This window comes from Eutrigla gurnardus (genome assembly GCF_963514095.1).
Source record: "Eutrigla gurnardus genome assembly, chromosome: 7".
NCBI lineage: Eukaryota > Metazoa > Chordata > Actinopteri > Perciformes > Triglidae > Eutrigla > Eutrigla gurnardus.
The window spans coordinates 13,667,091-13,689,926 of record NC_139921.1 but is presented as its reverse complement, the minus strand read 5'-3'; the positions used below and the strand labels follow the sequence as shown (position 1 = coordinate 13,689,926).

General features: G+C 46.0%; 1 protein-coding gene across 3 annotated transcripts in view; it reads right to left on the bottom strand.

Annotated features, from left to right (window-relative positions):
- runx3 (RUNX family transcription factor 3) overlaps positions 1-22,836 on the bottom strand; it is a 48,490-nt gene that overhangs the window by 4,309 nt on the left and 21,345 nt on the right. The window contains exons 5-7 of one of the 3 annotated variants that reach the window (XM_084014059.1): positions 21,974-22,078; positions 9,600-9,746; positions 3,662-3,736 (exon numbers count right to left, since the gene is read on the bottom strand). In XM_084014059.1, the coding sequence (XP_083870185.1) occupies positions 3,662-3,736; positions 9,600-9,746; positions 21,974-22,078 (327 nt within the window). The remainder of the gene's footprint in view (positions 1-3,661; positions 3,737-9,599; positions 9,747-21,973; positions 22,079-22,836) is intronic. The other 2 variants (XM_084014060.1, XM_084014061.1) reach the window with 2 other exon arrangements.

Genomic DNA, 22,836 nt, shown 5'->3' with positions numbered 1-22,836 from the left:
CATTCTAATGATCACTTTGAGGTGTGAAAAATCTTGCCTGACAAGTTATGGATGTCGTGTATGTATGCTCATGACACTGGTTCTGTAAACATCCATAACTTGCTTGTAATGACGAGGCGGTGTTCCTCATACCTGATGTCAACATGTACATGCTCCTTCCACACCTGCTGCTTGTAACCACAGTCTCTCTCTCTCTCTCTCTCTCTCTCTCTCTCTCTCTCTCTCTCTCTCTCTCTCTCTCTCTCACACACACACACACACACACACACACACACACACACACACAGACAGACACACACACCTTCATCCATGGTTATTTGTTTGTCTGCATGTGGCTTCCATGGGTCCAATGTGCCCACATGACTGCAAGTGTAAAATGTGGATTTGGATGGAAGAGAAAAGAAAGCTTGTATTTGGAATTAGCAAGCGCATGCACGCATAGCCCTAAGGGGGGAGAATGCCGAACTTGTGTGCCACAGTCTTGTTGAAATATCTTTTCCCCATGTCTGGAGAACTGGGTCCATTTCAACTGCAAAAAATCTGTTCCTTTATACACACACACACACACACACACACACACACACACACACATATATATATATATATATATATATATATATATATATACACACACACACACACGCACACACACGCACACACAGCTGAATTTCCTCATCTTTTTGTGATGAGGGCGTTTGGTGGTGGGGGGCTGTTTCTTTTTCCAGAGTCTACCAGGCATAGACAGGAGTCGGGCTCCATATCTGATTTCACGCAAGGAAAATCCGAGCCTTCAGCTGCTGTTGATTCGGGCAAAATGGAGTCGGTCCACTAATTCCTACCGGACCCCCAAAAGCCTTAGCTTTTCTCTTTCGCTCTCTCTCTCTCCTACTCTCTCTCTCTCCCTTTCTGTCTCTGACTCTATCTCTCTGTCTCCCTCTTGATGTCCCTGTGTCTTCCTATCCATTCATCTCTCTCTCTCTGTCCGTGCTAAATTTAGGCTTCAGGGTGTAGCTGGGAATGGGATCTGTGGCATGGGGACTTGATGGCTCTGGCTGCTGTGGCCCACCCCGCACATGATCTCCATTTAATTGGAGTCGGTGGAAACATGTTGGCTAAACTGTGGTGGGGATCGACTCCTGTGTTCTGTCAGGGGAAACTGGACTGGACACTTATCACAACACCTTAATGGGCTTGTGCAGTATCAAGCACTTGGCTCTGAGCCAGCAGGAGCCTGCTACCACCTTAAACTGTCGACAGTACAGTAGCTCCCTCTGGAGGAGAGGGCTGAACAAACTTTTGTAATTGAGAAGCAAAAGTTTTGCAGTGTGCTTCTTCTCTTTCTTAACCATGTTGCATACCTTCCTGCATCCCCACCCTGTATAAGTACAGGCCTCACTGTGGCTGTGGTAACCGTGGTGTACCTTTGGCAGAGAGGGTCTTCCCATCTGAGCCTGGTAGTAGCTGTCTGTAACCTCTGCGGCCCAAAAACCACACATGATCTCCATTAGGCTCATCTGAAAAGTGTTGACTAAATTGCAGGGACAGGAGAGGGGATGGACCCCAGAGGGCTAGCTGGCACAGTCTGCCGTCTGTGATGTTCCCGGTCTACAAAGCGGGAAGCTGGGAATCAGGGCTTTTATAGAGAACATAGTGTTCCTGCGCAGTCTTTCCTCCTCTAGCTCACAAGCATAGTACCACACACTTTTCTATGCGTATTCCTCATCACCAAGGTTGGATTCGCCCTCTTCCTTTCTGCTGAGCTCAAGAAGTCCACTAGTCCACAGTCAAGCGTGTAACCCAGATATGACTGATGGTTTGCCTGATTTGCGTATGGAAGAAACTGATTTTGGTTGTTAACATAAGGGCTAGTTTGAGGCCGTCATGTCTGTGTGTGTGTGTGTATAATTTTGCACAGAGTTATGCATGTGAATGCGTGTGTGTCCGCATGTGGTGGACCCGACAATGGGGAGATGCAAATACAGGTGCTCACCTGTGAAATGTTTACTCAGGTTTGATGCAAACTGACACCATTTCCCGGGGGACCGGCCGGAGGAATGGTGTCTCAGGCAAATAAGTGGAGGGAGAAACGAGAGATGGAGAGAACCCCAGCAAGCCCGCCGACATACTGACTGGTTTGGGTGGTTGGAACAGTGGATGCCATCAGGGAAGGCAATCATTGTTGATAAGAGGGCGATGGTGACAAGGAAACAATGCCAAGGTAGAGCTGGTGCTGACTGCGCAGACTCAAGAATAGGAGACCCAAATGAACACAAATGATCTCCAGGTGTTGTTTTAGGCACCGAATGCTTTGGGGCTAGAGCATCACGTCGGATGCAAATGATAATCACCTCTGTACTGTGGCACCATGGTCAACAGCCCCAAAGCTTCATCCATGTGAGGTACTTTATCATGTGAGTACAGAGGACTTTGCATGTCGCCAGCTGTGACATGCAATACGAGCATGGGTGAAGGAAATTTGTGATTCCAAAAAAAAACGAGAGATTTTCCTAATGCATTCAAAAACAAGGTGGCACGATTAATATGTTTGTTAAGTAAATCCAATTCTGTGAGAGATGTGATACTTCCTTGTAAAGCCACTAACACGATGCATGTTTTGCTGACCCTAGACTGTATGTACTATTATTGTAAGGATAAAGGTATTTATCATTTATTATACCTGTCCTAGCATTTCAAGTTTAGGCTGTAATGTCTCAAACATATGTTTTTTACCATCCATCGCTGTCACACCATTATAATGCCTCACACAAGCAGTCAAACATGTAAATGTATGAATCCCCTGTCTCAACACTCTGCTTCAGGCATTGTGTTATTTCTGCTCAACTGTGGAAGAGAGAGCAAGTCAAATCTGAAAGTATTTGAATTTTTTTCTGCTGTATGTGTGTGTTTGAATGTGTGACTTGACCACAGTGTGCGTGGATGACTCAGCATGTCTGGGGTGGTGGTTTCTGGGTAGGGGACGGATAGGAGACTATGGGGGCTGTTAGACAGCAGCAAAGATCCAAATTGCCAAGAAACAAATGAAAGAGTGTGAGTGGGAGGGAAGGAGGCAGGGTGGTGGCGTTCTAGGAATGTTCTGGGGTGTAGTAAGGCCCTACGGGCAAAAACGAAACAGACTCCAAAATTGTCACACCGAATGGCACGCCCTTCTTAGGCCCGCCTTTCGCGTGTCTCCTCTCCCGTATTGTTTGTTTCAATATAAAAGGCGGAATGTCTAATTAGAATAAATTAAGTTTGTTCTGAGATGTTCTTAAAGTGTATCATTTGAAAGGTGTGAACACTTTGGCAGTTCATAGCGCCTCAATTATCTCCTCTGTATTTTTCAAGCCTGTTTGATCGCACTTAGTAATTAAGGCCATTGCTAACTTGTGACCTCACCCCTCTTGCCGCTTATTGATTGGGCGGCACATGATGAATATGTCTCACCAACTAACACCCTTCAAAACAATTCTCTCATTAACACACACAAAGGAAAAATGTATGCACACACCTATGCACTTTCCCCAAATTCAGATTAAATGTGTGGTCAAAGTGTGAGGGAGATGTAAAAGCAAGGCTTGAATGTGTAGCCAAAGGCATAGTTACACAGACTATGTCTATGACATAGGAAAACAATTAGGAAAAAGGGCATGCGGCGTCTCACCAGGCCATGGTCTCAGGTCCTCCTCCACCTTGCATGTCTTCAGAGCAGGGGTGTCCATTTGCTCCTGCCACAGGGCTGTTGTAACACACAATATGAGCAACAGGTGAACACTAGAATCTGCTTATTATAAATAAGTCAAAGGCATTTCTGCAGGAATGCAAACATTTTAAGGCAGAGGAATGTGTGGGTTGTATATGTATACAGGGTGATGTAGCCACTGCCTGTACTATAGAAATGGAAAGCATGATCCAAAAAATCTCTTCATGACAGACTTGTCAAAACTGTCTTGACATCTGGCGGTTTGGAGATGTTTCTTCCTGTCACAGGTCGGCCTCTGCTGACTGAGCAGTGAAGATTGGGAAGAGGAGGGGCGTTTTTTTTCTCACCAGAGTGAGACCAGGCTTGGAAAAACATGCTTGATGGGTGCATGGGAGATATTTTTGGGTTTCTGGGCCGAGACACTGCAGGGCGGCGGAGACCTGTGAAGTGCAGGACACTTGCTGGCCTGTCCGGCCGAGCTGTCAGGAAGCGAAGGAGGGCCGAGGACCTACTGGCTCAACGCGTGGGACTCTGCTTCACACTCAACAGTCACACCGCAGGAGGGCTGACACAAATGGGGGCTGTTTGCTCTCGGTCTGAGACGGTGCAGTTGTTACAAGACAACTAGCACGGAGCTCTGTGGACATGGGCGGCCTCTACAAATCTACTCTACAACCTCGGTACAGTGTAAATATTGTTGAAAACGTTTTTTCCTAAAATTGTACATCAATATCTCAGACACAAACCTGCATATAATATAACTACATTATTTCTCATGGCATTTTAATGGCCACGGTAGTCCATCATGTGGTACTGCTATGACTCTGCCCTCAGCTGATACCGCAATATAGTAAACTCCTAACCTCCTGTAGTGGCAATTAGGATGGAGAAGGATGCCAGAAGCAGAGAGTGTGGTGGTGGGGGGGGTGTAGCACTGGGCTGTTCACCTATAGCCACAGAGGGCTCAGCATGTGTAAGATCTGTGCTTCCCCTGGAGCTCCTCCACTTCCTTTGCAAAGGCCCAAATCAGCACTCAGTCACGGAGAGGTCCTGCACTATACCCCACAATGGTAAATTCTTACACGTAAATGGCCTTATTCAGAAAGGCTTGCAAGCAGCTGGTGCGATTCGCTCAAGAAAATAAACATTTCCTTCAAATATTTTGATTGGCCAGCAGACAACGTCAATACCAGAGGCACAGATTACCACTGTTAATAAGAGGACCTGCCCCGTGGGCGGAGCTGAGGAGAGGGGGCTGCAGGGGCGACTGCGTCACTAATAAGCAGCTTTGGGGTGGTGCCAGTGTCGTTTTGGGGGACGACACAAATAAACACATGCACTGCTTTTGAAGTGCATGTGTAGATGAAAGGACTGGCTGAGAAGATGTTTGAGCCAAAATGGCGTCCATCCTCGTGACTCCGGATCCAGCAAGGCCTCTGAGACATGTAATGCGCCTGCCGTAATGAAGCGTGTCATTGAGACACAGTGAATGCCGGTCCTTGTGCTGGCTTCCTGTTTCGCTTAGGCCTTAGGCGTCGCAACGGGGAGAGAATGTGAGAGAGCAAGCAAGAGAGAAAGAAAGACGCCAGCGAGGGAAGGAGAGGGAAGGAGAGAGAAAGAGAGCGTGTTAGAGAGGGGAGGAACACGGCCTTGGCTCAGCTATGTGGGACATTTGATATGTCTTTTGAGCCCTCACTTATAACGTGAGCAAAAACAAACACATGGGCTGAAAAATCCGATGTTCTCTTTGAGAGCTCGTCGTCCTCCCACCCTTCCCCTCTCCCCAGACTCAATAGAGACTGTTCATGGCAGACATGTAGTTTCTGTAATTGCTGAAATGTAAAACTCAGCCCGACTCTGATGTGAAATTATAACTTACACAAACAGTTGAGTCTGGTAAAAAACAACTTGCTCTCACTTCTCCTTTTCTTTCTCTTTTTTTCCAGAGGAGCGGCTTCAAAAGATTCTATTTTTTTTTTTGGTTGAAGAACAAAAACATTTTCAGTTTGAATTATTCATCTCAGGGTCACAAAAAGAGAGTAACCACAATTGAAGCTTTCAGGCACCATGACAAATAAACTCCGTGGCGGCTATTGACTTATTATGTAAATAGTGGAGTGGAGAAGTAAAACAGAGTGTCTAAAGGACAGGTTCAGATTCCTGCTCGTTTTGGTTGTATTGGCCTCAGAGGGCCAGCTTCCTGCTTGGGTTTGGCAGAAATCAGCATGAAACCCAACTAGCGTGACGGCTATACTCTAAAGTCCACACCGCAGCTACCTGACGGTGCTAATTTCCTGTCTCGCTCTTGCTTCTAATTGGCTGATCATGTCATTCTGGATGTGTGAATTAGTTTGAGCCCCTCGTTCGCGGCAGTAGCAGAGTGCCACCTCCAACTGGTGGTGGTGGTGGTGGGGGGGGGGGCTTGTTTATGTGGTGTAAACAGTGTGGTCACTGTGGACGAGGCAGGAGGGGCATGGCTGCATTGGCTGGTCCTCCATCAAACAGGACTTTCTCAAGTAAAGTCCATTCCAGAGGCCACAGTCTGAACATACTGGACAAGAGGGCCAAAGCACAGCTGCAGCAGATGTGTGCCAGTTGTGCAGGAGGAAGCCAGAGGCACCAAGTGAAGTGTCATTGACAGAAAAATCTGTTTTAATAAAGTTAAAAGTTAAAGTTGCATTTCAAAAAATGAAATGTGTGATTTATTATTTCTGCAAGATTTGACTGCTGTCTGTGCTGCACACACACACACACACACACACACACACACACACACACACACACACACCCACAGACTTTTGGGCCCTCATCAAAGCATCAAGCACTTGACTTGATGGCGGAACGTTATGCTAGTATCTGATATTCATCTTCAGAGAGGAACACACAGGTGTTGGAACAAGTAACATGTTAAATGATACCACCTCAAAAGTGCCAGGGCTTTTTTTTTTGGACGATAAAATTGATGCTGTATTTCTTTTTTCCCCCTCTCTCACTGTTAAAACACATTTAAGTTAAAAGAGCTGCTTTCGTCTCGGCTGTCTGTTAGAGGCTGTGCCAGGGGCTTGTTGAGTTTTGTCTGCATTTAAAATGGAACAAGGTAAAACTAGAATCTGTTTTCCACTTTGAGGAAAATCAAATTTTCTACCCCGGTTTGCTTTTCTTGAGTGTAAAGAACTCTGTCTGTCTGTGTGTGTGTGTGTGTGTGTTTGTGTGTGTGTATATATATATATATATATATATATATATATATAAAACGCAATGTCACAGCTAGACGTTAAAGGAGAAACATACGAGAGAAAGAAAAAAAAAACTGCCACCCACAAACACATAGTATACACATGTACCTCACTTGAGGTTTTGAAAACCAGAATAACAATTGATTGTCTGAGTGTCAGATTTGCTTTACTGCACTAGGTGAACCATGCAACCACACACACACGCTCCCTCCGCCCTTGCTGAGAATCATTCCACATGTCTAGCAGGCTTACCTGTGGCCACAGAAGAACAAAAACAAGCAAGCGAATGCAACGTCTGCCAGCGTGTCGGAATCCTGTCACTGCATGCACCGTAATGAGCTCTTAATTACCCTGTCTGTCTGGGGCACTAGGCGAGAACTTGCAACACAGTGTTTTGTATTTTCAATGTGCCTGTGGAGCAATCGTGTGTGTGTGTGTGTGTGTGTGTGTGTGTGTGTGTGTGTGTGTGTGTGTGTGTGTGTGTGTGTTTGTGTGTGTGTGATTTAAGAATCCAGGGTAGCATTAAGCAGATGTCTGGAGACACGTCTTGTTGACAAGAAAACTGAGACAGTATTTCATTGCTCACACAACAAGATGAAGCAAGGGGGCTTTAGGAGGAGATGACACTGAATTTTCTTATTTAGCTGTCTTTGACGGGAGAAATGCACAGTTCCAGCCCTGGAATAATGGAAAACATCTTTTGTAACAGCAAGGTGGGAATCCATTTAATTATAACCTGCTGATGGGCGATCTATCACCTGGCAATTCTCAAACAAACAGGCCCAAGGATTTAAAGTATCTGCAAAATACAAGAGTGTCTGGCAGGGCTGCCAAAAAAGCAGAGACGTGTGCTGTTGATATGTAAACACTCACTGTGTCTCTGAATGGGATTTATTGCAACAAGTCTATTTATGTTTGAGCTTCGCTTGTAATGCCGTGGTGTTGTTTCCACTGCATGATTCCTACACATGCGAGAGGGCTCTGTTTGACGCGTACTGCGACGTACGCCCGCAGTCCGCTGCTCAGCGACAAAGCGGGAGGGAGAAGGGCTCCGTGCTCTGTTATTTAATTATTTTACCACTTCTGCCCTGCGGTGTGCCGTCATGATGGTAATACCACAGATTAAGGTGTGTGGTTTTTACAGCCCTTTCCCTTGTCTGTCTCACTCTCACACACTTCTCATCGGCGGCTTCCAATCACCCCGGCAGCTGTAATGTGAAGCTCAAGGCCTTTACCGTCTGACGGTTCTAAACTGATTAAACTGATGTCAATGTCTAGTGTCTGCTCGTGGTGCATGTACTGTACGTGTGTGTGTTGCAACATCTCATCCCTTTGAAGACCGGCAAGCCTATGTCTCTGTAATTCTTGCCTTAATCCCAAGTGAGGCAGATGAGAACAGAGCAAAGAGCGCTCCTCTTCATCAGGACCAAGTCTGTACAACTCTCTCTGTTCAAGTCAGCCCTAAGAAACTTAAAGCTCCCGGTATAAGCTTAGCTGCAGGGGGCTTTTTATTGGCAGACAACCTACAGAGCTCACGCCAAAGACTAACCCATCAGAAAATAATCATCACAGTGGCTGTATTGTGTTGAAGCTCCGCGGTGTTTATATTCAGTGTAACTGGTCGGTGATGTTTCTAAAATGGCTGACATGTTTTCTCCTCAGTACAGTCAGTGCGATGGATCAAAATCAATACCAACGCTAAGTAAGGACATGAGGGAGCAGGGCAAAAGACCCTGTGTTCTCTGCAGTCAGCTGTTAGGCTCATACTGGTGACTCAGCGCTGGCTAAGCTAAGCACAAGGCCAAACACTGGTGTACGGCTGTGATACACACTGATAAATCCACCCACACACGGACCAGGGCGAAACAAGCCCTCCTGTACACAGCAACATGCTGATACAAAGGTAATGAGATTCATTAGCCAGCATGAGAACTAGTGAGTGGGTGGGAGAGGGTGGTATACCGTGTGTGTGTGTGTGTGTGTGTGTGTGTGTGTGCTTGTGTGTGTTTAGTCTGTAGACTTGCAGACATGGCATCCTGTTCAAGAGGCTCTGACATATGATGGAGGGAACACTCATCCTCACTCCAAGCATCAACACACACACACACATGCATGATACAAACCCTCTGCCCCCGCACATTCGACCAGTCTGAGAGTGACGCGATTGCCAAGGTAGCGGGCGGCTGTTAAATTCCTGAGGCTGTAGTGTGCGGTGTGCGGAGACCAGCTTCAGCACCCAGGCCAAACTCGGCTGGCAGCACCCGCCATGCCACCTGGCCACAGACTCAACCCTGCATGCTGTGGGGCCTGGACCCACCAACGCAGGGCATCCAGGGACAGAACTGACATGAGCATCCCCTCTGAATGACTGCACATATAACAGCTTGCGTCAAAAGCCCCCATGGAGGAAACACACATGAAGGGCTCTTGGCTTAGTTAACTTCTGGGTGAACTGCACAAACTTAACTGTGTTGATGTGTAACAGATTTATGTTATGGATTACTTACCCTCCAGCCAAATAAAACCAAATGTGTTTGTTTTATTGCAGGACTTATTTATATCAAAGTAATGGCGGTTAATGCAAGCTGACTTTATAGTGTTGTGAGGACTTTGGGTTATGGACATGTCAGTTGGCTGCGGTTGTAAGTGTCAGTGGTCCTCACCTTGTGTGGTGCTTAGGTGGGTTTGGTGGATGGGGCGGGGATTATTGGTCACTGGGCCTATCCGCATAGACCGCTGGTAGCGCTCGATCTCTGACAGCCTGTCCGAGAACTGCATCTTCTGGGGGTCCTCTAGTTTCACTCTGTGCCCTGAAACAGTGACATGAGGAGCATGTTAAGAGAGAAAGCGAGGACGTGCCAATTTAACACCTACACAACCAGGAAAAAGGTACAAGATGGCACTTTATATTTCCAGAGCTGTACGAAAATAGCAAAAACAATAACAAGAGTCATATTGGAAAACCTTTCCTTTTTCCAAATGTCTTAACACAGCCAGGCAGTTTGACATATCCTGGCAAATAAAAGCTTCTCTTTGCCTGTCTAAACTGTAACTAGGGTAAAAATTGGACTGCGAACACCATCAATATCCTCCGATATTATTCACAAGCACTCCAGGGGTCACCACGTTTTCAACTTGCAAACACAAAAATATTGTTCGAATGTTAGCAGACCTTGACATACATTGGCTTGGCAAGTGTTACCCAAGAGCACCTGCAGATAACGATAGCATAAGTTGTTGAAAATAATTGCTGTTTTCCCTGAATCTAAAATCTTGTCACAGAATTGTCACATCAGGGCATTTCTATGAAATGCTGAAGTTAAGTGATCTTTATCCTGCCACCTTGCTTAAAAAACCCGACAAGAACGATCTGCCCCCGATAACCACCCCTCTCACACATTCAGGTCTCACTGACACAGCACTTAGTCAGAAGGAAACAGATGGCTACCAGACCATATAGTCATCAGTCTTAAACATAACGGATAGAGAAAGAGTGTAAGCTTTTGTAGCTGTGAGAGTGTGTGTGTGTGTGTGTATTTGTGTGTAGGATGTGAGAATCAACCCTGAATGTGAAGCTGAATCTGTTGCATCTCTTTTATCCAGACCACAGCAAACTAACCAACACACTTAGCGCTCTTATCACTTTGATGTCCCGTTCAGGGAGATGGTAAGAAAGAAAAAACTCTGAACATGCCTTTTAGGTAGACATGCACGTATGCCGACATGTACAAATACACGTGTACACACACACATGCACGCACACACACACACACGTGTGCTCTACATGTGAACACATCTTAAATGTCGGACGTGAGTCCGGATGAGGGCAATGCCTCTAATGGGAGGAAGAGATTTTAATGTAACTATCAATGCACCAAAACTGTGTATGAACCAGCATGTATACATTCTGTGGTTTTCTCCCTGGCATCTCTACAGAGTAGCTTAATGTGAAGTAATGGCTGGATTTGAATATTTTATCACTATATAAAGGGGGCAAGGCAGACGGACCAATATGGATTTTGCCCGTCCTTTCTCTCCACTGACCCATGGGCAATATATCTTCCCTCTGAGGCTGACCCATGGGTAAAGTTTCCTCTCGTTTACCGCTCTGTCCATTTGTTTGTGCCCACCACCTCCCCTCCGTCCTCTCTTTACGAACTATAGAAATATCTAGCACTGACAATTCCCCAACACACACGCATGCAGATACACAACGGGTTAGCGGTCACGCGTTGATGCACAGACACAATGTCTGAACGCAGACAGCCCCTGAATACAAAATAGCTCCTGTGCAAAGTCCAAGTGCAGCCCAGTATGGTACTTTTTTTTATTCACACCCACTGATTTAACAGATCCATTGCACTTTGTGTGTGTGACTGTGAGAAAGAGACTCAGTCATGACTAATTTGTCTGAGTAGAGACAGCAATTCTGCTGCTGCTCTCCAGCTGTTTGCTTTCCTGAGCTTTCGGACGTTGAACGCCAAAGGAAAGAACGGTGTGTGTGTTTGTGTGTGTGTGTGTGTGATTCCACCCACCGGCCAACCAGTTTGCTCCATGCCGTTACTCAGGAACATGGGTGGACACACGCCGACACACACTCTGTAATATCTTTTTTACTCACACTCATATGTGGTCAGTTTGCCTTCTCTTTAAACTGCGATGGAAGGAATGAAGACGTGCGTTCTTTCTCTTTCTCTCTCTTTCTCTCTCTCTCTCTCTCTCACACACACACGCACACACACACAGCGCCAGGTCCAGGCTCCATCACACACATAGACACTGTGGCTACTGTCTGTTCCAGGCCAGAGCAGGGGCGGCCAGGGGAAGCAGCCCTCCAAATATAGCCCCTATATGTGTCCTTGTGTAGTTATTAAGAGATTTACACCACCTCAAACGGCTGAGGTCAGGGAAATGATACATCCCACCGCTCTCTGGTTGGAAAAAAAAGACAGACGGCAGAGGGGGAAAAAAACGATAATTGGCCAGTTTTTCTGTGGCCAATGGTGGTCTAAGATGAATTGGCTGGCTCTTTAGGGATGAAAGTGATCATTGAGCTGCCCACAAACACACACGTAGACACACTCAAGCCTTGCTGTGGATCCCGTGGCCCAGTTCCAGTTGGCAGGGACACGCTGCGTCTGGCGACACACTGTTCAGAGCTTCCAGTAGGGGGTTTAGCGGGCTGTGAGAGGGAGATTTTTTGGAAGAGTGGAGGCTTCATTAGAACGAGGCCTGGGGCTCATTAACCCAAGGCTCCACGGTTGCTGTTAACACCACTAATCAACTAGGAGGTGCTCGAAAATGTTTATTCCCCTTCTCCTCTTTTTTTCCTGTCCGATTTTGTCTCATGGGTACTTCTAAACACTTATCAGGAGGGCACTCACACATAGTTCCTCTCCTCTTTCAGACACTTTGTTTTAATTGAGCTACTTTTTTTCTTTTAATTTGATCAGTAGGCACTTTTGTCTTTTGTAAATTTGTGACTGCCATAGGGATTGTGATAAGACTGCATAGTTCTCCTCTTAAGTCAAGACGCAAGCAATGCTAAACTATACTGAATGAAATGGGAACCATTTAATCTCTTCCCTTTTTCATAATACAAATTTACAGTCTTGAGCCTCAATTTTATCTGGATCGTGGCCATATGGGACTTCTTTTAAAGTACACCTTTGCTCTATGTGAAGGAAATATATTAAAACTATTTGCTTCTATATTTCTCTCCTGCACATTGATCCCTAATGAAAGAAAACAGTGTTTTTCACCGTGGAAAAGTTATTTCAACTATCTAAATCACTACGGTCCCTGCAAGATATCACAAAAGACTGTCTTCTGGTTATACCTTGTGTTAATTTGCTCTCTTTGGCCAGTTGACCCTGCCTGTAGCCACAGTGTGTCTGCTCCGACCGCCAACATTTGACTCCTAGTCTGCAGGTCCGGGGGCCAGAGGGGTGCCAGCGCTCCACACCGGCCCCATTTCAGAGGGATTTCTGTGGTCAGATGAATATTTAATGTGTCAGGGTGCACTTAGGAGAGAATGCCCTTGTTTTTCTCTCTATGATATCATAACCACAAGATAGAGCTGGGAGATGGGGACCAATGCACACATGAGGCCTAAACAGCAGCGCTCAATAAGAACCCGAAGCTGAAATGGATGCTAAAGGTTGTAGATTTACTAGCCTCCTCTCAGAGTAGTGGTCGCATTGCCTGAAAGCATTATGGAAGTCTATGCAGAACAAATAAAATGCTTGATATAAAATGTCTGGTATTAACAATGTACTGAAAGGTGATGGCTGTGTTTTGAAGAAATGGGTGTGCCGTTTCCAGCCCTGCTTTGTTTTGTGTGAGTTTGTGTGTGTGTGTGTGTGTCTTTTTATGTCCTGATAGTGTTTTATCTTTGCTGCAGAATAACGTGAGATGTTACTTTGCTGCCTTGGAGCTTTGAAGCACATACAGATATGTTCAAAGTGATGTGAAAAGTGTGAAGCTATTTTTCATGAGATTGCACCCGGTGCTCGAAGACCAGACCACATGAACAGCAAACTCCACTAGATCTCGCCAAGCCTTCCCTTCACAAAGCCCGTATCAGCTCAACACAGAGACAGTGTTTGCACAGTGAGGTGACAGCCAGGCCTTAAACACCGACGCCACAGCTGAACGATCACCCAATACGACCTGTTTCCTTCCTTCATCACCCACTTTTTTTTCTTCACTACTTCTCCTCTCTTTCTCTCTGTCTGTCTATGTCTCCATTGAAAGAAAGAAACATATGTTCCCGTCCAAAGGGAGACACATTAAACACAAGCTCTTTTTAGTAAAGGGGCTGGGCGCTTTTTCAGGGGCAAAGTGAAACTCTATCTGGACGGCAAAGGGCAATACGTGCCTTGGCCCCGGCCCAAGTCTGCACTGAATATATTTGAAGTGTAAATATTTGTATTCAACATATAAATGGACTTGATAGGCCCCTGATAACAGACTAGAATTGATTTGGAGTGCATGTATCTCACTTAACACTGGACGAAATATGCTATAGGATTACGTACAAAATGTCTGGGAAGTGTAAGATGTATTTTTTGAGTCCAACATGAAGCTGCATTCTGTCAGTTATAACATGTCTGAATGACATTTTCTTTGAGTCAGATCAATAGTACCACAACTTAAAATATATCTAGCTTCCCTCTGGGGTAAGCCCATGCTTTAAATGTTGAACATTCAGTCTTGAACACAAGAGCAGCTTCCTTATCTAACTTTTGAATCCCCTCAGTGAGATGTGGGGCGACAGTTGAACATGTGTTGCAGCGAGGCCTACTTGCCTGCAAGCGAACTTCCGTTTGCCCTCAACAGACATTGGGACGTTTCAACATCTGTTGAGCAAAGACTTGTACACCTGTCTTCCTCTTCCTCCTCGCTAGCAGACCTGAACCTCCAACGTTTTCGTTCCCACCCTGCTTCTTTCCGGCACTCTGTCTTATCGTTCTATTACTGGCGCTGTAGCGCAGCTCAAAAAGCATCTCTGCAGCAGGGTGCTTTGGCACCGTGTTCCTCCAAGGGCACCAATCACACAGTTGGGTATTTACAGTGGGACGAATCAAAGTCCTTGTTTTGAGGCTGACCCTGAAGGATGTGGGTTTCACCCTTGGCTGGTGCTTGTGGCTGTCTCGTCTGGGCCTAAATGAGTTGACGCTCGCCACACAGACATCACTCTACTTTACACTCATTTACATATCACTCTTGTAACACTTTCAGTATGAAGTTTTGACGATTGTGTCATTACCATGGATTGAATGGACCGACTCAAAACAGTGGCAAGTGGGGGGTTTGTGGAAACAATATTTACGTCTAAGCTTTTCAGGAGGTCAGCAAGTTTTGGCACACATTTATCAGCAGTTCGCTTCCTCTGACCACAGCTGGGGGATCGTCTGGTCCCTCAGGCAGATGCATCAGCCTCTCTCTGGGGATATCAGCAGTGTGAAAATCCCCCTCGCAGGTCTGAAAACAAGCTGCTCACAGCGGAAGTTGCTACATGAGACTGTTTGAGCAAAGAGTGCAGCCTTCCTTTTCTGATAAGGGGATACAACTTTGTGTGAGTGAGTGTGCATGCATGTATATGTATATGTGGAACAGAAGCAGTGCCACACAAGGACAGCCCAACAGCAAGGCATGTTAAGGCAGGCAGGGAGGATGAAGGGGTGCCAAAATAAGGCCCAATGCACCCGGATTCTCTGACAATACAACAAGGCCCGTAGCACGCTGAGAGCAATCATGTCTCTTTTGTCCCTCCATTCCACACGTGTGTTCATGTGTGTGTGTGTGTGTGTGTGTGTGTGGGTGGGTGTGTGTAACTGTCTTCTACCCGGGAGTTGAGGCGTGTTGGGGTTGATATGAGCGCGGCTGTTTTTCAGGCGTTTTTGGCTGCTTGCCTGCAGACTTCATAGATTCTCCAGTGCTGCTGCTTGTGCTTCCTTGTCGAGCACACAAGGCCTATTTGGGTCTGGTGACAGATCACATTAAAACAATGAACTGCTTTTGATTGTGGTATTTTAGCTCGGATGGCGAACAGGGTTGTTGTGCGTGTCTGTGTGTGCATGATTGCGTGTACGTGGTAGTCAGGTTGTTCTAAGCAGTGAGGTGCCGGGGGAAAGGTGGGGGCCTCGCAAGACTGTGGGAAAGGAAGGCAAGCTGCCGTTGTCACATACATCAATGCGACGCCAGCAGATGTGTCAAACGTTTCGTGTTCACACCTTTGTGCATACTAGCTGATACTCAACGTGCAACAAACATGCCCTAAACACTCACACATACACACAGTTGCCCAGAAATGATATGCCAGGTGGGTCAAAGTAAATATGTGAAATGTCTAATGTGTGAATTTTCCACCGTGTAGTCATACACACATCTTCACTTTCAGTTCTTTATCATCATGTTAGTGGACTGCTGCTGTAGTTTTGAGGTTTACAAATATTTTCAGTGCTGTTTCGGAGGCTTCCCTCTGTATTTACCCAGAGGATTACAACCTTCTCCACTCGTGGAAGCAAAAGAAAGATCTTGCTACACCAATTATTTGCTCACTGCTCCTATCCATTAATGTCTGAAGAAATAAATATCCAAAACCGCAGGGTGGTTGTACACAGCGTCTTTTCCAGTAACCAGCAGGTGCCTTCTTCCCACAACCACCCCCCCCCCCCCCCCCCCAACTCCAACCCCTTCCCCATTGCCCCAATACAGAAAATGGTTTATTGTCATAATGCAGCGGGGGAGAAAATATTCCTCCACTCATGGGCCATTTATTTTTCTAAACGCAGAACGGAACTTTTATTGAATTACAGCTGAAAGGTCGTAATGGCTCCCTCTCGTATGGGTCAGTGTAAATAAGGAAGAGTGAGCACACACAGAGTGGGCATTTTACTTCCCTTCATAGGTAGGTAAACAGGAAAGACGCTTGGCTGGTGAGTTTAGAGGGGAGTGGGTGGAGAGTCAGAGAGGGAGTAGCGCCGTTGGCCAGGCTTCTCAGTGATTCTGAGAAAATGTCTTCTACTTGCATCATCAGAGTGAATTAGAAGTGCTGTCTGGGCCTCAGTAAATACTTCTGTAGTTCCTAGTATGCCCTACTGTTCTATCTGGCGTCAGCAAATGCAGGGTGAACATTTTAGTCTGAATGGAAAAAACAGAGGACATTTGGCCCCGAGGCTATTGTGCGTATGACAAGTCATCAACTGGCCTGAGGAGGGGACGTCGCGCTGTTTCAAAATGTCAGACAATCTTCTTTTTTCACCACGTTTTTAGCAGAAGCTTGCGCATTGACGCTAAGGCATTGAACATGCCTAAGACCAAATGGAAGAAGCGAGGGGAGACGAGAAGAAAAGCAGGAATGGGAATATTTTCTTTGTTTATATCTCCGTTTAGTTGAGGCATTTAGACTAATTAGCTCAGCTTCCACAGAAAAGCCTAAAGTACAAAAGCCTAAGTAGGATTACCGACAGCTGTATGTCCACATGTGTGTGCGAAGCCCTCAAAGGGAGTCGGCCTCAGAGCTTCCTGGTGTGGTTAAGGTGGCAACAGTGGCCAAGGAGCTTCCATCTCAGTCCTTTATTTACCCTCCCACAACACAATTTGATTATATCACAGATGCTTTCTTGTCTGTCCAATTACACTTTAATGACTGACACCAACAGTCTTACATTCATTCATGTCTTACATAAGACGTAAAGAGGTCGCACAAAATAATACATTATGCATAGTTGGTTGTCTCTAAAAACGTAGACATCTTGCATGACTACTAGAGGCAACTGTTCTCATCCGCCACCCATCACAAGCCTCAGACCTCAGAATTCAATACGCACTGCTGCATTCCAGTGGATTTATCAGTTGCACAATGTTTGCTCTGCTTCTAATCACTGAGGTCAAGTATGACGTGTCTGGAGTGACCCCAGGGAGGAAGAACAGCCTCCAGTCACTGCAGATGCCACAGAGTGGCATTCCCCTGGAAGAAGACATGAAATCTTCCCTTTTTTGTTACCATTCGTCCGTCATCTTCTCTACCAATTCATAAATGGGTCATCACGAGTTTGATTATTGAGATTAATCAGTGTGTGTGTGCGTGTGTGTGTGTGTGTGTAGGCCACAATATCTGCAGGTTATACTTCTGTGAGTTATGGCGAGCTGTTAGCAGTCAGGAAAGCACCCAGCATCAGACGTGCCACTGCGTTTCCCCCTCCCCTGGCACTGATACACCTGTTGGCCCTCTTTACAAAGACAGCCATCTCCATTTTCAAACATCAAAGATGGCTTTGAGAGAGAGCAATTCGCACCGAGGGTGAGCCTTTCATGTGATTTGTGGAGCATGGGCGTGGCCCGTGGGGGATGACTTAAAGCGACGGACACACCTGGCAGGTGTATGAGCTGAGCACACGCAAATACATACGCAACAACGCGCATGCTACCTTTTTGTTTACTCTACAGAGAGACTGCAATATCACAGGAAAAATAACACAGCAAATGTCATTGTTTGTCTATTTGCATACTTTGTACAGTCTGTGTGCCAAATGCAAATAGAATCAACCCGCCAACTCCAATATGCACCCCCGCTGCTCCCCCCCCCCCACACACACACACACACACACACACACACACACCCACGCCCGCCATTCTCCTCCTGGAACTGTGTGAACACACCCAGTCGAGTAAATAGAGGCAACAAAACACGACAGCACTTGATTTCGGTGTGAGCCTATGGGAAGGTGTTTGAGCTCCACCTGAATGTATGCAGGTATTGCATGTAAAACGTATAATTGGGTTAGTGGTTATGGGTGGTGTATATTCATGTGTGTCGTTTTGTCTCATCAGACAATTCGCTACTGTGAACTCACGCTTCCACATCCTGCTTCATTGAACTTCTTAAACATGTGGGAACATTTTATATTTTCAGAAAAATAAAACCAGAATACTTTCGATTGGGTTAAAAAAGAAATTCTGATTGCCTGATCAGAGTCAGGTGTAAAAATGTTCCTTATAACAGCATCACACACACAGACTTGAGCTTTGAGTGTTGTTTTTCACACACCGATAGTAGCTTTGAATCTGTCCCGAGATATTCCCCCCCCAAAAAATGACTGACTGGTTTCAAATCATTCATACGCAAGGTTTATTTAATCCTCTCAAGTTCTTTCTATGCCTTAAGATCTACACAACTGGGAATTATATCCAAATAGCTCTAAAATCTTTTTCTACACTAGCAATTTTTATTCACATTTCAAAATACGCCAATTATTTCTTATTTCAGGCTCTAAAAAGGACGATGCCCTGCACGATGTGAAAATGATTTCTGAACATCGTTTCACAAGCTCAAAATATTTCCGGCCTGTTTTTGATCTCTCTGGCCCGGCCTGACCTGCAGGTGAGTTTATCTTTTCTTCCCAGGGGCTGATTCATTTCAGGTCGAGTGATACTGAAAAACAAGTAGCCCCTCCCCCTCCTGGGTAAATAGGCAGCGGCTGATGTCATACGTGAGTGAAGAAGAGCACCAAAAAGTGCGGTAGAGTCGTGTGAGTAATTGGTGAACAGAACACAGCTGGGTACACAAAGTGAGTGACAAAAAGGGAGGGACCTGACGCACTTTAGTCATCTGCGTTACTTTTGTGGTTCTTTTTAGCAGAGCAAGCTCGCTTTTGTTGTTGGATGTGTTGAAGCTACTGCAATGACAGATGTGGAGGGATAGTTGTGCTTCCAGTTGGGCCACAGCAGAAGTTTGATAATTCAGTATGACAGATACATCAGGGAGGGGGGGGGGGGGGGGGGGGGGGGGGTGATGACGAATGCCGGATGTCTGATGAGGAAATCAGCAGCGAGGGAGACAAAAATACTGAGCTGAACATTTAGCATACTTTCTGTTCAGGGACAGAATGCTGTCTGTGTGTGCTCATATCCATTTACGTGTGTGTCCGTGTGTGTGGGCATGTGAGTGTACACATTCATGCCCGTGTCTATCTTACAGCTCAAGTGTTTTCTGATGGCATAGTGTCCTTTGTTCACGTTGCTACTAGCGGGCCGCTGCTGCCGTCCTGTCCGTCAGGTTCTCCTGACTGGATCAGTAAACATTAATAAAACCTCCTCCCTCTGTGCCAACTCTTGCCGCGGCTCGGCTGGCAGCCATGCAAATGCAGGCCCTACACAAACAGCTTGCAAGGCTCAGGCCCCGCAGCCTGCCAGCCTGCCGACAGGTGAGCGCTGCGTGGCCTAGTCTGGGTTCAGGCTGTCAGCATTCTATGAATGATAAAGCTGATGTTGCACAGCAACATTATGTGGCATTACTGATGGAAAAACGGCCATCAAAGTAGTGTTGGAATATATGGCTGTCTCTGAGGATGGGATTTGTAATGAAAAAATGCTATTAGTTTTATGTGTCTGCAAAAGTGCCTCTCTGCTTTGGCTCTAAACGTTGTACAGCCGATATAATGTGGTGCCTTGTGGTTAGAGAAGAATCTGATTATTTTTATGGCCCCAATAATGTCTGAATGGTAGTGTGTGTTCCTGCGCTTTGACTGTGCCGGATCATGACTGATATTATACTCTTAGAATGTGCTTCTTGTTTAAATATGAGAGCTCCTTTATCTCATCTCGCCAGTGATTTTCTATTTTGAGGTCCTTCGATATTCTGACTAAAAGCTCATCTCAGCCTCTGATCTGATAGCCCGTTCAATCCCATCTAATGAACAATATGTGCTGCATTTGAAAATACTAATTCTATTAACCACTTATCGTTTCCTGTTTGACGATGGGTCTGTTTTCACTGCAGAGTGCCTGGATGGATTTTTCATATTTTAATCACGCTTTGACTATTTCAGCCATCTCAATATTTGCATGAATCAAATGATCATCTTAAAATTATGTTATGATCCTTTTTTTTTTCATCAGTGCCTGCAGGAGTTTTTTTAGTCATTCTGTGAATTCCCTCTCAGCACCGTGTAACAGAGTTTAATAGAGCCCTAAATTCCTCCTGCCCTATATTAAACAGTGTCACTTTATAGCACCCAGCGCCAGTGTAAAAGTAGCACGGCCACTCTGACGCCTCAACCGGAGCTGTAACATGCTGACAGACAGGCAGGAGACGACTTTTAATGTACACATTTATTTCAAGCGAGACACTCGCAGATACACATGAGAATGCATTTATGCACGCGCAAATGTGCTAGGCTTTTTTTTCTTCCTGTTAACTAAAGACGATTGAAACCATCCATACTCACACATACATGTTTATAATTATCTCCCTCCTTTGCAGTCACTGTACTATTAAATGCCTCTGCAAATAGTGTCGAGCCTGGCGGGGGGGAGGGTCAATGCCCTTCTCTCTGTGCCCCTGGGCTCGCTCTCTGCCAGCCGTATAACCCCCCCTCATGTGGCACTTGCTACCCCTCTCTCTTCCCCTACTGTGGTCTGTTTTGACTGGGCTAAATCCACCCTGTCCCAAATATCCCCCTCCACAGATGTGAGCACAAGCCCCCGCTCGGAGGCCTCTAAAACCCTCTCGAACCGTTATAAACACGTCCATAGGTAGTTCATGAAATCCTACCCATCTCGCCCATCCCACCTTGAGCTCACGAAAAATGCGTGCACATAGTCCCTGACTCAAGTCAGTAACACTACTCCCCACTACCCCTCACACCGGCAGCATTAAACCACATGAGAATGTAGCTGCAGCTGAGCGGTGGCGCTAACAGCGGGGCCTCCCTGCCAGGCCTAACAGTGGCTGAAATCTGCCCTGTGTTAAATCAACAAGCCGCTTATGTGGTTGGTCAGGTAGTAGACCCCTCTGACCAGCACTGTGGAAGGTATAGTAAGGGGGGGGGGGGTAGGAGGAGAAGAGGGGGGTCAACTGAGCTCAGCCACCTGCAGCTTGGAGACTCACTCAGCCCCTCTTAGTGGTCTCGGGTTATGCCTTAATATGCCTTACAGTTTCCTCTCACTGGGCCCGTCCCTGTGCCCCTGCTGCACACACACACACAGACACACACAGACACGCACACACACACAAACCTGCACTACAACACTTGTGAGGATAATGCACTGCCCTATATTCATTCTCTGGAGGCTCACCATAACCGCTGCATGCCTAACCCCAGCCGTAACCTACTTTTATGTCTAATCTTAACCCCAAAACCAAGTCTTAACCCCAAAATATATCTAGTGCAAACCCAATTTTGGAACATTTGATCGTGTGAACAGATTTTTACCTCCTCCTGTGAAGAATGCATGGTGCACACACACAGACAGACACACACACACACACACGCACACAATCGGTTTTCATATATCATCTGCCATGTGACTCATGCAGTTCTTTTAGCATGTAGACCGACACCGCCCACGCACTCTTTCGGAACGAAGAATAGCTGCTTCTAACTGGGGGACATCGCAACCTTCACATCACACCACATTGCATTTTAGTACCAACAATAGTAGCGTGCGTGTGAGAGAGAGAGAGAGAGAGAGAGAGAGAGAGAGAGAGAGAGAGAGAGAGAGAGAGAGAGAGAGAGCGTGTACTTACTGCGCGGTTCTCTGGGTCCATCCACGGTGACTTTGATGGCGCGGTGGTAGGTGGCCACTTGTGGAGGGCCGGTGAACACGGTGATGGTCAGGGTGAAGCTCTTCCCTGCAGCACAACAACACGGCCGTGACATTTATGCAGCACGCGTCATTTCACTTTATAGAACCGGCCCTTTCGACTTTTCCCCTCCGGTTTACAACAATACCTCGCTTGTTCAACTTGAAATCATCACCGGCTTGTGTCCCGCCGCAGCCTTTGAATTAAGGAGGAGGGAAATAAAAGGCAGGGACTTGCGGGTATGATTTCGATTATTGAGACAATGTGTTCCAGACTGTCCGAAAGGTTTTACGGCATATAGTTTTATTGTTCAACAAGGCAGCGATCTTGCTCGCATCTGCATCAAAGTCCGCGCAGAGGGAGGAAGAGCGTGTGATGCAGCGGGTCCGGCGCTCGTCCCCGAGGCTCTGCGGCTGCAGCTCCTCTTTTAAATAAAAGAGACACTACGTGGGAGGAAAGAATAATCCTCAAATTGGGTAATTACACCCAGAAATTAACGGTAGCCTATAGAGCTATAAACACCATTCGTATTTTGTATTTGGAGACGAGGCCCATTCTACTTAATCAAACCACAGCTTTAACATTAAAGGGAATTATATAGGCCTACGACCATAGAAGCGAGATTTTTTAAAGATTTTTTTTAACAAGCAGGCTTTTTATTTTTTTTATTTTTAATTTCAGGACATTTTATTATTTATGAAAAAATAATTGAGATGTTTTGATATAATCAGTAGGCTATAGCACAACAAATGTTGCTCAACAGGCCTTTGCACTGACCACATCCTGCAAACAAGCCTGTTAACGCG